The sequence below is a fragment of the Balearica regulorum genome, chromosome 22, assembly GCF_011004875.1.
Source record: "Balearica regulorum gibbericeps isolate bBalReg1 chromosome 22, bBalReg1.pri, whole genome shotgun sequence".
NCBI lineage: Eukaryota > Metazoa > Chordata > Aves > Gruiformes > Gruidae > Balearica > Balearica regulorum.
In genome coordinates, this window is record NC_046205.1 from 7,802,526 (window position 1) to 7,817,796 (window position 15,271).

The 15,271-nt window shown below is 61.3% G+C and overlaps 1 protein-coding gene across 27 annotated transcripts in view; it reads left to right on the forward strand.

Annotated features, from left to right (window-relative positions):
* The window catches only part of MACF1 (microtubule actin crosslinking factor 1), a 143,686-nt gene that overhangs the window by 31,078 nt on the left and 97,337 nt on the right, over window positions 1-15,271 (forward strand). For 25 of the 27 annotated variants that reach the window (XM_075774248.1, XM_075774254.1, XM_075774251.1 and 22 more), the window contains exons 2-5: window positions 4,062-4,123; window positions 4,907-4,996; window positions 7,688-7,765; window positions 9,521-9,613. In XM_075774248.1, the coding sequence (XP_075630363.1) occupies window positions 4,062-4,123; window positions 4,907-4,996; window positions 7,688-7,765; window positions 9,521-9,613 (323 nt within the window). Of the gene's footprint in view, window positions 1-2,219; window positions 2,308-4,061; window positions 4,124-4,906; window positions 4,997-5,924; window positions 6,025-7,687; window positions 7,766-9,520; window positions 9,614-15,271 lie in introns of those variants that run through there. The other 2 variants (XM_075774267.1, XM_075774271.1) reach the window with 2 other exon arrangements.

Sequence of the window (15,271 nt, forward strand, 5' to 3'; positions counted from 1 at the left end):
CCGCGGGAGCCCTCCCAGTGATGATGGCAAGTGCCTGGAGACCCTGGGGTCTGGTGGGATGGTGAGTGGGAGTTTTTCTTCCCACGCTCAGCTGATGCCCCTGGTTTCGGGGCACTGGAAACCAGCTGTGGGCCGGGATGGTTTTCCCTGTTCGCCTTCATTAGCTGGGTTTGCTCAGGGGACCGACAGCAGTGGGAAAGCCTTAAAACCCGCCTTCTCCTCATGCGGCCACCTCTGCTCCTTGGTCCTTGCTGCTTCACACTGCTGTGGGGGACAGCAGACGGTGCCTTTGGGATCCCCGTTTCTAGGAGCGATGGACTGTGCTCTGATGTGCAATGGGGGGAGAAGAGGTGGGGAGGGAATTAAACAGCACGCGTGGTCCTGTAGAGGCGCAGGCAGCGGAGGCGCAGGCAGCTGAACCCTGCTCCTCGCTTGCGCTGGGGAGCAGCCGGGGCAGGTCTCGGCACTCCCGGGCTGTCCCGCCATGGTCCCTGCACCCCTGGGCAGGGATGGAGATGGGGACGGCATGGCTCCGGCTCAGCTGGGCTCAGGCCAGGTTGTTCCCTGGCTCGTCCGCGTTTTCATCTCTGCGAGTCTCACCTGTCTTGGGAAAGCAGCAACACAAAAGCGTTTCGCAGCTGGAAGCATCCGTGCAGCTCCGACAGCATCGGTGGTGCTGGAAACTGTCGAATGGTTGTGCGGCACGTGGGCATGTCCAGTCAAGGAGCGTGGTTTTCACTGGCGCCGCTGGCAGCAGGGTCTCTGTTCGCCAGCGATGTTCCCTGTGTCACGCCACCAGCCTTTGCTCCGTGCCCTGCGTGCGGGGGGACCCGAGGCTCCACAGTCAAGTCAGCCTCTCCTGCCCTCGCCCACCGCTGGCTTGTCTTCCGAGCGGTGCGGATTCCCTTTGGTCACCGTAACCTTCCCTCCGGCTGCGCCCTGCCTGCCTGCTGCCCGTCGCCTCTGCTCACGGTCCCTGGCTGGTGACAGGGTGGTTTTGGGTGGCTGCGGCCAGTGAACCCCTGCTAGAGACAGGGGAGAGGACAAGCATGGGGGGGATTGCAACAAGTTGCTTATCAGGGTGACTCTGGAAAAGATTAGCCAGGGAGAGATAAGCTTGCAATGCAAGTAACTGTGCATTATTATTAGCTCAGACGATAGCGCGGGTGCAGGGTGGGGAGGTGTAATCTGGTTAGAGCCCAGGAACCACCCAAAGGTGGTGAGACGGGGCAAAAAAAAAAGAAGGAAGAAAACCCCATTTCGGCAGGAGATGGGAAGAGGGAGTGTACGGAGGAGCTGCTGGCCTGCGGGCACCCCCCGGATCTGGCATCAGAGGTGCCTGGCTGCACATTTTCGGTGCGGGACTTGGTGACGCACCCCCCTCCCCACGTGCTCCCTGCGATGCTTGGGGACACGCTCCCGCCTTCCCCCGGCAGCAGCCCGGCTCCTCTCGCCCTCCTGGCCGGGGCGGTGGGGCTCCTGCTGGCAGAAGGTCTGCAGAGGGATTATATTTAGAAGAAAAGGAAGAGAGGTGTGATAATGAGGCCCCCATTATCTCCCTGCGTGCCGAGAGGGGCTGCGGCCGGGTCCCGGCTCCGGCGCTTCAGACCCGGGAAATGATTTGGGCAGAAGCTGCGGGCGAGCAGGCGGGAGCGGGGAGAACAGCTCGGCATTGTCCGTCCCGTCCCCGGTGCAATTAACTGGAAAACAAGACGAGGAAAAACAAGCCAAGAGCCTACTGGCGGGGCAGTGCCCGGCTCCGCGGGGCCAGCCTGCGTCCGTACCCACAGCCTGCCAGTTCTCTGCTGCCAGGAGCTGCTCCGCGCTCTGCACTGCCTTTCGGTCGCTTGCTGGAGGGAGCAGCTCTGCCCTTCCTCGCTGGGAGCTTTCTGAGTGACTTTGCCGGCCATCGGGAACGTGGGACGGTGAGGATTTTGCTGGCACAGAGCTGCCGTGCCGGTGGTACCCTCGGCTGGGAGCACCCGGGGAAGCCGTTGACGTTGCGGCAGGGTTTGCGGCGATGCCACGGAGGAGGAACAGCCCGTGCCTGCGCTGGGGGCAGCGGGTGTAGGAAGTGGTGAGGTGGGAGGAGCTGCGGCCGAAAAGTCACCCACCCGCGCCCGCTGGGGCCAAGGTCAGCGAGCGGGTGGTGCCGCCAGAAGACCCTTCCTCAGGAGCTGGGAGGCAGCCGCCGTTTTGCCGGGACCCAGCGCTCCCCATCCCCGGCTCGGGCGATGGAGAGGTGGCATCTCTCCGGGGAGGAGAGGCGGCTGAGCGCCTGCCTGGTGTGCCGGATGTGCTGCATCGGTTAGTACCCACCGCCCTCTCCTTCCCGGCCTGCAGGCAGCCCCCGCTGTGCTCCCGGCGCTGCGCCACGGCCAGGGGACGGCTCAAGCTTTATCCACCCCGAATTAACGCTGGGGTTGGAAAGGGACCCAGCACTGTGGCTCCGGGGGGGGTCAGGTATAGGAAATGTCCCGAAAAAGGTCCCACACGTGGGGGTGACGTGGCTTCCTATTGCAGGCGGTGGCCGGCGGTGCCAGGCGGCAGCACCATGGCTCGGCTGCATTGTGCCGGGAAGCCGTGCCGAGGCTGGAGCCTGGCGGGGTGGGGAGCGAGGGCGGCTGCGGTTCAACCGGTGGATAGTTTTGGCACCTGGTTACGTGTCTTGGCCGTGGGATGGAGCGTGGTGCAGGGGAGGCATGGAAGGCTTCACTGGCCACGTGCCACGTGTTTTACTGCGGTGCTTTTGGATGGGGGACGTCGTGGGGTGGACGAGGAGGAGGAGGGATGTTGGATAGTGCCATCCCGGCAGGACACGCGGCATGGCTGGGCAGCCTGAGCTGAGAGATGCTGGTTTTTTTTCCTTGATTTTTGGCTTAAAACCAAAGCAAGGGGTGCTTCTTCCTGGTGGACCGTGGCATCAAGGGGATGTCTTGGGGTGGCAGGTTTTGTCCTTTTTGTCCACTCTGTCCCAGGGATCCCCTGGGCTGGATGGGGCAGTGCTCGGGAGCTTGGGGTCGTGTGCCATGGGTCGGTACTGAGGCACTCTGTTACTAAAACCTGGCGATCCCATTTGGCACGAGGCTGGCTGCCGGGGTTGCCCTGAGCCATCCTCGCTGCCCAGACGTGGGGAGGCGGGGGGCTGAGCGGGGCCCCCCTGCGCCCCATGGGACCCTGCAGCGTGTGGCCCCATCTCATGCCCTCTCCTTTCGCCTTTGTTTTTTACGTGATGATATTTTTTTTGCACTGAGAACGGGCAGATCAAAGCCTGCCGGCCGCTTCCCCGTCCCATGTTGCTGCTTGGCATCACTGCAAATCTCCCATCCCGTCACCCCGTGGGGCTGGTGGACACCCCTGCTGCTCCCCAGGGATGGGACCTGCATTGTCACCCTGTCCCGCTGGTGTTCGGAGCTCCCGGCGTCCGGCCAGGGCACCCTCGGCTGAGCCGTGGGACAGAAATAAACATTAAATCCTGACAATCCAATGAACCAAAAATACAGCGACAGAGTAAGCTGCTAATTGCACACGCTGCTGCTGCCCAGCCCAGGCCTGTTACGGGACATCTGTGGGGTTTATATAATGTGCTAAACCACCCGGGAGTGGGCAGGGGAGGGGGACACCCTCCTAACGCCGGGGGGCTTGGGCAAATCCCACCTCCGTCCCTGCGCTGCCTCCCCGAGGGGGGACGAGGAGGCGTGGTTGTCCCGGCCAAGGGGACGTGTTCTGTTGCCGCTGCCAGCTGCAGCTATACCCATCCCAATCATCCACGCTGCTTTTATTTGAATAACACTATATTCCCCCCAAAAAGCAGTGCATTTTGTTCTAGCTGTGTGGCTGCTCCTACACCCTGCCCAAGCGAGACGTCGGAGCCACGTGAACGGCTCCGTCCCGCAGTAACCCGTGAATAAGCAGCCTCTGTTCCCCTGTGCGGGCGCAGGATCCGTCCGGCGGTCCTGGCACCGACGGCGATTCCTCTGTCTCTTCCCCTCATTTCAAAGTCATTTGAGTTTCTGCATGAGAAGCACTGACCGAGAGCTGCCTTTGTCTTCTTTTGACAGATGAACGGGACAGAGTCCAAAAGAAAACCTTCACTAAATGGGTCAATAAACACTTGATGAAGGTAAGAGTCATGTATTTTATTATAAAGCTAGTTAAACGACCGTCTGTCTGTCTGTTCTGGCTCAGGACTGGCAGATAAATGCCTTTTTTTTTTTTTTTTTTTTTTTTTTTTGTCTGGGAATTTTTGCATTGCTTTTGAGTGTTCATACGTGTCTGTACTCAGAGCAGAGATGGTTGTGGTGGAAAAGTGCCCGGTTCCTTTGGAGGGCACTGTAACATCGCCACACAGCCCTTTTTATTACATTTGCCTCCTGAGTGCCTGGTCCTTGCTTTAACGTGGGGCTTGGGGGCAGCCGGGGCGAAGGAGGGGGTCCCAAGGTGAGGCTGCTCCCCCCTCGAACCTCCCTTGCCAGGACAAAGGGGCTTTTTTGTCTTTTGAGGGATGCTCCTGCGTGCAGAGGAGCCCCAAAGTGTGCAAAGGGAGATGCTTGCAGCTGTAGGTAGCTGAGCAGGATTAACCTGGGTGCTGAGGCCCTGGTACAGGCTGCCCCTGGCTCCCTGGCAGTGGTCAAGGCCAGGTTGGATGGGGCTTTGGGCAACCTGGGCTAGTGGAGGGTGTCCCTGCCCATGGCAGGGGTGGCATTGGATGGGTGTGAGGTCCCTTCAACCCAAATCAGTCTGGGATTCTGTGAATTCTGGCATAACCATTTTAAACGCGCACGGCTTGGAGGGAGACGTCTGCTTGCAAACACCGCTGCCTTCCTCCCGTGCTCTGGCAAACAGTGGGGGAACGCAGGAGGCGAGCGGACCCCTGAGGGTCTTCCTCTTCCCTGGCTCTCCGCAGGTGCGCAAGCACATCAACGACCTCTACGAAGACTTGCGAGATGGCCACAACCTCATCTCCCTCCTGGAGGTGCTGTCGGGAGTGAAGCTGGTAAGTCCCCAGGGCTGGGCAGCGATGCTGCTGCCCGCCCCGAGCCCCCTCCATCCTCCCTCTGCTCCCAGCCATCAGCTGTCATTTCTTATGCCATAGTTTTGTTTTCAAATGTGTGTCGTTGTTTCTTTTTTTATTACTATTATTATTATTATTATTATCGTTTTTTATTTATTTTCACTCCAACCTGTGTTCCCCAGGCTGGTCTCTTGGATACCACCAAAGCGTGTGATTAAAGCCGCTGACTTACAGTGCCCTGGGTGGAGCCGTCTTTTTGTGAGGGCTTACATGCCTTCATCTTCTAGATTTGGCTCCGTATTTGAAATAACGGATAATAATGGCTTTGACTAAAACTGCTTCTGTGACCGCGTGGCCAGCAGTTTAGCTCAGGTTGGGCAGAGGGCACGCTCCTCGCTCCTGCCCCATGCTCAGCTTCTGCACGAGCTGGATTTGTAGCAGTTGGTGGCGTGCAAACCTCTTCCTGCATCCTGAGCAGCGTAGAGTCCCCCTCCTTTCTCCTCCTCCTCCTCAGACTGACACATTCACTCAGCTCTGGGAAGATCCCGATTGCTGCAACAGCCGTAGCACAGCAGGAATTATTTTAGCTTTCCCCTAAAATAAGATCTGGGAAAAGATCTCCTAACTCCTTCCGTTACCCTCCAGAGATGCCAAATCAGTTTTTGTGGGGGCTGAAAAATTGAATCGAGCTACTTGTGATCCAGACAGCTTCCTTCGCTTCGCTTCGGCTTTCAAAGCCGGTGGGGGGAAGTTTCTGTGCTCGAGCCCAGGGTGTGCCAGAGATCCAGCCACCTTCGTCCCCGCTCTTTTCTTTCTCCTTTTACCTGGGTGTTGCATTTTGGTTTCCATTCTGTCTCCCTGTTGTGTCACCCTCCCGTCGCCGCTGTCCCTCCCCTCCTCGTTAGCAAATAGAGCCGCCAGTTCAGAGGAGCCTTCGCCTGGTGAGAGCGCCGGCCTGGTGCCGTGCAAGCAGCGAAGAGCGTGAGGAGGAAGATGATGATGATGAAGAAGTAGGTTGAGTCTGCCCCGGCCGCAGCGTATGCCTGGCGGACACTGGAGTGCCGTCAGATAGTCCAGTGCAGCCCAGCGTCGCTGGGGGCTCCGACCTTCCCCTCGCTTCGGTTTTAGCTGGGGTTTTTGATCAAACCCACCCAACTCGCCCGGGGCGGTCGCCCCAAGCGAGGGTCTGCAGAGGGGAAGCTGCAAGAGCGGAGATGCACTCGATGCCGCGGTCCTCGTTACCGGGCTGTGTTCACGTTACCTGGATTATCTGTGCGTGCATTGCAGTGTCGGCCCGCAGTCAGGGCACGCCACCCACCTGGTGTGACAGCATGTGTCCCCCCCACGGGGCGGGAGGGGACAGGGACGGGTCCTGCACGCTGCTCCCGGCCGGGCTCCCGCCTGCTCGGTCCTGGGGGGCCGCTGCGATGGCTGCTCACCTCACACTGCATGGACAGGCTCCGGGCACAGGCACCTTCTTGGGGGGCTGGTGCCACCGTGGGGTCCAGGGCACAACCGGTGACCCCGTGCATGTGAGTGGAGGTGGGAGCGAGCGCAGCCCAGCCCCAGCTGAGGGTTACCTCAAAGGGACCAGACCCCAAAACCTTGCTCAGGTCTAGGAGAAGGTGTGTTTTCCTGCCCCCTTGCTCTGGGTGACGATTCCCTGGCGCACAGTGTCACCTCCCACCTGGAGCAGCACAGGAGGAGCTGGGGCTGTAGCACCTTCCCGCCAGGCTCCGGTTCCCTGCAGCCCTGGAGATGTTCCCCTTGCAGGGACAGCTCTTCCCCTTCAGGCTGGGGAAGGAAGGTGGCTCAGAGGGCTTGGGGTGTCCTAGCAGTGCAGAGCATCCTGGTGACGCCACATATTGTGGCTGGGATCAGGATTTGGGCATCGATCCTCCCCCTCCTGATTCAAAGCAGACCCAGCATCCCGTGCCCTTCCCCTGGCCACGGCTCAGCCGCCGGGTACCTCGGAAAATCCCCTGCCTGCAGCAGCGGCGATGGGCACAGCCCAGGACATCTCCTGTCTCCCCTCACCGAGGGTTCAGAGACGGTACGTGGAGCAGCAGCCCCTGCCCGCGTGCGGGAGGAGCCGAGCCGGCTCTGCAGGGGCTGGTGCTGAGGTCGGGGTTTCTCCGCCACCAGCGGGGACCCGTGGCCGGTCCCTGCCCAGGTCCTCATGTCCTGCTGCGGAGCAGACCTGCTCTGCTTCCGCCTGGGTGGGTCGGACTCTGTACCCACTCGGGTAAAGCTCTCTCTGCTGAGCCCTCTTCCCGTGGGATGGGTGAGATCCTGCCCTGGGATCTAGAGGCTGAGCCAATCCTGCCGGCAGCCATGCAGCGCCTGGCTCAGAGCCTGGGTGCCGACCCTCGGGGTCTCGTGACGCTCAGAGGAAGTCGAGATCTCAGGGTCTTCCCACCTCCGTGCCCACCATGGCCTTTTTGCCCTCTTTCAGCAGGATCGTGCAGGATCGTGCATAGCGATGACTTTATTTGCCTCCAGAGCAAGAAGATAGAGCAGGGAGCGTGGAGTGCGCGGGGGGTCACACCAGCACGCTGAGCGTGGGGGGCTGCTGCAGGCGGCTCCCGGGGGCATGCGGGGGGTGGCTGTGCATGTGGGGTGCTGCTGGCCCGGCCCCACAAGCCTGACCTGAAGCTGCCGTCTCTCTTGCAGCCGCGTGAGAAGGGACGGATGCGTTTCCACCGGCTGCAGAACGTGCAGATCGCCCTGGATTTCCTGAAGCAGCGACAGGTAAGGGCTGATGTAGGCTCACCCAGAAGCAGAGCTGGGTGATTTGTGGTTCTTTCTCCTGGCCAGGGCTCAAGAAGGGTGTCGAGAAGCAGCGTCAGCCTGTGCCAGGGGTGCGCCCATCCCCACGGTGCTGGTTGAGGACAGTTGTCAGGGGACTTTCCCCTGTAGGCGTTGTGTGCTCTCAGAATGACCTGTGCGGCACAAAATCAAGTATCAAAATGAGGGACTGGACTCCAGTTCTGGGAAGGGGTTTGCAAATGTCACAGTCACTTCTGCACCCCAAAAGCCTCACCCAGGGCTCCCCGGCGGATCCTGGCGGTGGGGTGGGAGGCTGCAGCATGTCCGTGCCTTCCCACCAGCTTTGGGGCAGATGAAGCAGCTGGCTCCTGCTCAGCCCCGCGCACCCACGGGCTGGTGCCTCTGTGTGCGGCATCACCCCTCCGGGCGCAGCACGGACTTGCCATCCTTCGGCTTTCAGAGGGCAGGCTCCCTCCGCCGAGCTTTTGGGAGGTGCTGGCCCTGCTGCGCCTGTGCAGCTGGCAGGGACCGGGCATCCTCCGCACCCCAGGGCAGATCCCGCCCGGAGCAGTGGGATGCATCCCGAGACTTGTTGGCTCTGCAGGTGAAACCCCCACAGCCCCTGGGGCCGGGTGTCCTGTTCCGCCTGTTTGGTCAGGTCTCCTCATCACGATTCTCCCCAGAAACACCGAGACGATGATAAATTGTACCAGTTCATGCTGAAGCAGAGATTTTTCTCTCTCTGCTGGCCCGAGGGCACTGAATAAATTTGAGCACATGCCCCACTCCAGGGAGGGTGAGCCGCTTCCAACCCCCCCCCGCTCCTCCCCAGCCCCTTGATAGAGACATTTTGCCGGCGGCTCTTGGGAGCTTGATTCTCTACTTGGATGAAACAGCTTTTTCCTTTGAAGCGTGATGGTCGGGTGACAGCCGCCTTGCTGGGACTTCTTACCCCAGATGCTCCTGCTAGAGATTGTGGGGTCCCATTGAGTGCTGGGGAGCGGGGACACCCCCGTGGGGAGCCCAGCCAGGGGAGAAGAGCCCAAAGCACGTGGCAGCTCCCGGGAAGGCTGCTGCAAGGAGGGCAGGAGCAGTAACCGGGCAGCACCGCTCCGGTGTGCGTCTGCTGGAGGTGCCCAGGCTGGTGCTCTCGGTGCTGCAGGCATCTCCGTGGGGTTCACGGACTGTGTTTAAACCACCCCTAGAGCAAAGCAGCCAGGAGGGAGCAGCTCGGACTGCGTGGGGCCGGAGTCTGCCAGGACGGGGACTTTTGGTGGGTGCTGGGGAAGGACCCGCAGCGAGGGCAACGCTGGCGTTTCTGCCTTTGTTAGGGCTGATTGATTAGCAGCTTGGGTTTGAACCCAGGAGGGAGTTAATGAAGCTCGGCCATCCTCTTTTAGCCATGCTCTGTGGTCTGTAGCTATTAAATTATGCACTAGTGCTCAGGGCTTCGGGGACGAGGCACTTCTCCATGTGAGCTGAAATAAAGCTGTTAAGTGCTGGGAAAGCACTTCTAGATGGAGAGTGCTAGAGATGTGTAAAGTCCTTCTTTCCCCGCTTCCTGAGCCAGGGCATGGGGTGGCCTTGCTGCCTCTTGGGGAAGCACCAGGGTCTTCGTGTCCGCTCCCTGCTGGAGTGCCTGGGGTGATCCTGGGGACAGCGTAGTTGGGGACATGTCCCCCTGCTCCCTGTGGGTGAGGCTGACGGGGAGCTTTGACCCTGTTGCTTCTCTTTCAGGTGAAACTGGTGAATATTCGCAATGATGACATTACGGATGGCAACCCCAAGCTCACCCTGGGGCTCATATGGACGATCATCCTCCACTTCCAGGTAGGTCATGAGAGTTTCTTGCTGAAGGACGTGGGGCGGATGGTGGAAGCGCGTTGTCTTCCTGGGACGCTGGCATCCTTCTCTCCGTGTGTTTCGTGGCGATTCCAGCACGCAGATCGGTCTGGAGGATCAACACACGTCGCGGTGTCATGGAGACTGGTGTCAGAGAATAGCAATGCCCTTTTCTCATCATTTACATAATGGAATCATTAATGATGGGTTGTGTGCGGTGGCCTCCCGGTTGGCACCAGGGTTGTTGGTGGTAGATGTTTGCTCAGCTGAAGTCTCTGGAGGAGAAGAGCAAATTTGGAGGGGGCCATGGCTGAGCTCACGCCTGTGCAGGGCTGTTATCCCGAGATGCTCCCGGTCCTTGGGGCGGTTGGCGCAGCCACAGGATCTTTCATTGAGATGGAAAATGTCAGCTACATGATAGTGGTTCAGGTCAGGGATGGGAGAAGCTCTCTGACCCAGCTGAGGAACGCACTTAGGACTGTCTCCAGCAATCGTGTGCTATAGATGCTCTTGCAAAACAGGGTCTCGGGTCTTTCATAGCCTCAAATTATCTGGTTGTAGCTTTGATGTCCTCAGGGGGACAATGGATGGCCCCTAATGCCACCAGTGTGTTGGCACACGGGGCTTGCTCAGCGGTGCTGCTGCCAGCAGCTCGTTAGCGATGTGGCGTTAGCTCTGGGGCCATCTCCGTCACAAGACAGAGTCCCTGGGAGCTGGTGCGTCCTGGCTCCCTGCTGGTGTCTTCCAGATGAAACTAGAACTGGCTTTGAGACCTCGCTTTTCATTTTTGGAGAATGAGTGGGCAGCACCCCAGGGAGCTGCCACCTCGGCTGGGCCATGCGTGTGCCCTGTGCCAGCGTGGCCAGGCTGGCCTCGTGCCCTGGGCAAGCCCCTCCTGACCTGTGTTTCTCAGGAAGAGGCGTTTGGAGGGGGAGCGTGGGGATGAATTGAGCGTACGGCTGCTGACGAGGCGCTCTGATGGCGTCGTGGCCTTGGGAAGCAGCCGGGGTCGAGCAGGGGCTGGATGCTGATGAGTCACCGTCGTCTCCAGTGGGGCCTGGCTGGTGGCATCCTGTCCTTGTTGTCCTCGGGGTGGCCCTGCCTTGGTGCGTGCTCAGCTGCGGGGGACCGGAGAGGGGATGGCAGAGCCCAAGCAGGAGCTGCCGGGTCCCCTCCGCACCCAGCTGGGAGGGGACACCGCCACCCTGCCGTGGGGGACGGGGTGGGTGATGGGGGGGCCCCCAGGGGAGCTGGGCTGGTGCTGGCGAGCCTGCGCGTCCTCTCCCTGCCTGCGCTAACGGATTTTTTCTGGGGTTGTAGCTCTATTGTGAACCTCTTAATCTCCCGTGTCCCAGTGCCGCTGCCTGGGGGCGGGTGGCTGGAAGAGCCCTGGGGAGGGGTCCAGGGTGGACCAGTGTCCCCCGCTCCCTGTTTCCTGTCTTGTCCCTGCTTTTGGCATGTGTTACCCTTCTCTGGTCCCTCCGAGCTGGCGAGAGGAGTCGGGATGCTGCATGCTCCTCAAACCCCTGCCCTCGGTGGCGTTCGGGGTGGGAGCTGCAGGAGGGAGGCAGGACGTGGGGCCGCACTGGGACAGCAGCGCCGGTGCTGTTGTAGCCTGTTGGGACCCTGCAACGGCGGCTCCCTGAAGCGATGCCGGCTCCCCGGGGCACCTCGGGCTGCCCCTCCGTGCTCCAAGCCAGGTGAGCCTGGCAGGAGGGTGGGTGTGTGAGCCGGTCTCTTGGAGCTCTGGACATTAAGAATTAAGGAGCAAACCTCTGGAATTGGAGAGAAACACCCCTGCGGGAGCCGGCGCAGCAGCTCTGCGTCCCCGTTGGCATGCATGCAGAGCCGCTCTGACTCCTCCCTGCTTTTTTTTCCCCCATTTCTCTCCCACCCCTTCCTTTATGCTACCTTTGCCAACCTTCCCCGCGTTTTGTGTTTTTTATCCCCCCGCTCCCCATCCTCTCCCGCTCCCCTCCCCGCTCCGCTGCCTGATTCCTGCCCCCTGTTTGTGTTGGCAAGGGCCGTGCTCCAATTACCTCATATTTGGAGAGAAGGACGCCGCAGCCAATCCCCGTTCCCTCTGCTTTTAGGTCAAGTGATTTCTGAACTGCAGTGAGATGCTTTGAATTTGTCTTCTCGCGGCGCCCAGGCTGTAAGATGGCTGTCTGGAGCGGCGGCGGCAGCGGCAGGGCTGGCGGGAGGGAGCGGCGGCGAGGGGCAGTCCGCGGCACGGTGTACGGCATGCATTTGATCCGATGAAGCCCGGCTCGGGATTTATTCGGGAGCCGGTGACTTGCTTAGCTGTGTTACTGCCGGCGCTGAGGAGGAGATGGGGAATTCTCTGGGCTGCGTTAAAGAGCCGAAAGAAAAAGCTGCGGGAAAGGCGCCCCTGTCTCCCAAAAAAAGGGTCCGCTTTAAACGGAGGCGGAGGGGGAAGAGGAGAGCGATGCTGGAGGCAGCCCCACAGGAGGAGCCCCCGGTGCCGGACGTGGCTGAGGATGAGGAGGTGCCGAAGTCGAAGGCAGCCCCCCGGCAGGAGGGAGGAGAGGGACCTGCTGGGAGCCGGTGTGGCGGAGGGGACCCCAACCCGGCGGCCCTGCACCCCGGGCTCATCGTGCAGGTGAAGGAGCGGTTTCAGGGGGAGGTGCAGAAAGCTCGCCTGGTGCTGGAGCCACGGCAGCCGGGTGCGGCAGGGGCTTTCCCCGAGGAAGGCACCACCGTCATCGCCCGCTTGCTGGAGAACCCGGCTGAGAAGGACTGCGAGAAGGCGGTGAGCCGGCTGGTCGACCTGCAGAGGAGCGGTACGGGCAGCCGCCGGGCTGTGCTGCTGCCCCTGCGCGGGGGGACCGATGGCCGTGCAGAGGGGCTCCTGTCCCCAGCGAGTGCCGTGGCCGGTGAGGAGCCAGCGAAGAGCCGGGAGCCGGGGCCCGGCAGCGCCCTGGATGCCTGGGGGAGAGGAGGCAGCAACAACCCCAGCTCCAGCGCCGCGTGGACCTGCTCCTCCTCCGCAGAGCCAGGCACCGTTTCGGAGCTGTCTACGCCGTCCCCAATGGTGGATCAGCTAGAAAACCCCAGTGTGGGGAGAACCTCAGGGTTGCCATCGTCTCGGGCCGGGGAGGGAGATGGGCATGGACTGCCGGCCTCCCACAGCCCGTCCTCCTTCAGCGGGCGCAGTGGCAGTGCGGTCCGGAGCTCCTCGGGGTACGGCAGCGACCTGGCACGCCGGCCGGCCAAGGGTGCTGGAGCTGGTGGGACCACGGTGTCTCCCTCTGAAGGCAGCTGCAGGCTCGCTGCGGAGGGCTGGGCTCGGAGGGGGAGCTCGGGGACAGCTGGAGGAATGGTCAGTGTCTGTGTGTACCCTCATCCCTTTTTGGAGTGGGGTGGGGGGACCTGGTTCAGTGGACCCCAGATCCTGGTGGCCCCTGGGGACAGTCATCCTGGCAAGGTGCAACCTCATGCTGAGCGCGGGGGGAGGACTCTGGTGCAGAAAGCTCCCGAAGCTTTTTCCCCTACGAGCAGCTCTGCCGGGAAAGCATCCCCCAGGGACCGACCGTCCTGTCCTCTGCTCCCGGCACGGGTGGCCAGAGAGCAGCTCTCACCAGAGCCGGTGGGTGCGGCTGGCGGTCGCACGGGCTCTCGGTGCCGCTGTGTTTGCCGTCGGCAGCACGCTTGCTGGCACCGGCGGCACACGCACCCTTGGGGCTGCTGGGTCGGGCGCCAGTTTGGGGTGTCCCCGTCCCACTGCCTGCACCCAGCTCCCGGGTGGGTGAACGTGGAGGCGTGGGGGCTCTGCCTGCTCCGAGGGGGCTCCAAGAGGAAGAGGAGGGGATGATGCTGTGTTTGGGTTTGGAGCCTGTTGCTGTTTGGCAGTCACCCTTTGGGGGTGACAGGGTGGGCTGAAGGCACCTCCGGGTTTGGGCAAGCTCTGCACGCCCCAGGACATGCACGTGGTTGGAGGGGCAGGAAAGGGGCTGTTGCCCCCCTGATACCTCTGCTGGGCTGGGACCGGTGTCACAGCCACCATCCGGCCTTCAGCGTCCTGCCACTGGTTGCTTGGTGCGCAAGGCTGGTGTTGGAAGGGTTTGGCCCCAGATCCTGCGAGTTTCTGCTCTCTCTTCTCGCCGGTGCCTCCCTAAATCTTTGTCCTGACACAGACATGTGAAGAAAGGAGGGTGGAGCTGGTGCCGCATCCTGCACCTCCGTAAGTGCTGCTCTAGGAGGGTGTCCTGCAAGGATGCTCTCGGGAAAAGGCCCAGCAGTTGGAGTACCCCAGTGCTGTGTGATGATTAAAAATAAAGGAATTATCTGAGCTGGGTGCTGCAAGGAGCTCCCCGATGGGCAGCAGCGCAGGAGAGCTCAGGTGGGGCATCACCGATGGGTGGGTTTGCAGAAGGTTTCACCCTGCTGTTAATTAAGAACTGCCAGGTAATCAATAAGGGGGTGCTGGGCAGGCAGAGGTTTGTGGGTCCCTCCCTGCCGGTGTGGAGGGTTCCATCCCGCTGCTCGCCCGGTGCATCACCCCATCCGGGCTCCGCTGCCGGGTCCCAGCATCCCTAAGGAAGCCCGGCCCCCGGGGCTGGAGGAGTTAAAGGCAGCGCTGGCGGTGTGGCAGCCGCTGACAAAGAGCAGTTTTGTGTGTGATGAGCGTATCAGGCTCGGGAGAGGGAGGTGAACTGCAGCATACCAATTACACCGCCGCTCGCAGTGCTGTGCTGTGCATCGGCAGCATCCTCCCCGCCGGCGGGAGAGGCGGGAGGAGCGGCACGGCGTGGCTCTAATCCTGCAGGTCCCTGCGTCCTGCCTGCAAAGGGATGTCTGGCAGCTGGGACCCGTGCAATGCCAGCACCCACCCGGGTGTATTTTGGGGGGGGAATAGAGCAACTGGGTGTTTTCTGGATAGAGGAGGCTCGGAGGGACGGCGGGTGGGGCTGGTCCTGGCACACCATCTCCCTGCAGCGTCGGGAGGAGGAATCCAGCGAGCAAACAGCCCCAGTTGCCTTTCTCCAGGCGCCCCGGAAAATACGTGAGGTTCACATCCTCCCCTTTGTTTGCCCCTTAATTAAGGGGAGGTAATGGTACTAATTGGGGAGCTGGGGTGGGGGGTGTGAGGAGGAAGCCGTGCCAATCAGAAATATGCTGGCATGCGGAGACACGTGCGTTTTGTCACGTGCAAGTCTGGGATTTGCAGCCAGTCCCGTGCATCTGTCTGAGGGATCTGCGACTGTCGGTCTCTTTTGTTGGGGAAGTGGGTCACGGCACCCCTGCCACCAGCACCCCCTGCACCTGCCTCTCCCAGCGCAGTGAGGGGACACGACAGCCTTCTCCCCATCCTTGCCTTTTCCCCCCGGGATGGAGCTGGTGGCCCCGCTCCAAGCGACTCCGCTGGCTGGAGGTCGAGGTGAGACCTCTGTCCCGTGCATCTTCTCAAACAGCACTTCCGAGCGCTGTTTTCCACTCCTTAAGTTGTTTTCTTGGGGTTTTTTTTTTATTATTATTTTACAACATGATGCTCCAGGTGGAGAATCTGCCGGCAGCCCCAGCGAGAGATGGTGTCAGCGGTCCCCTCTCGGGCGCTGCCGTGCTGCCCAGCCATGGGTGCTGCCGGATGGGGCTGACCGTTCTTGTGTCAGCCCTGGGTGTCCA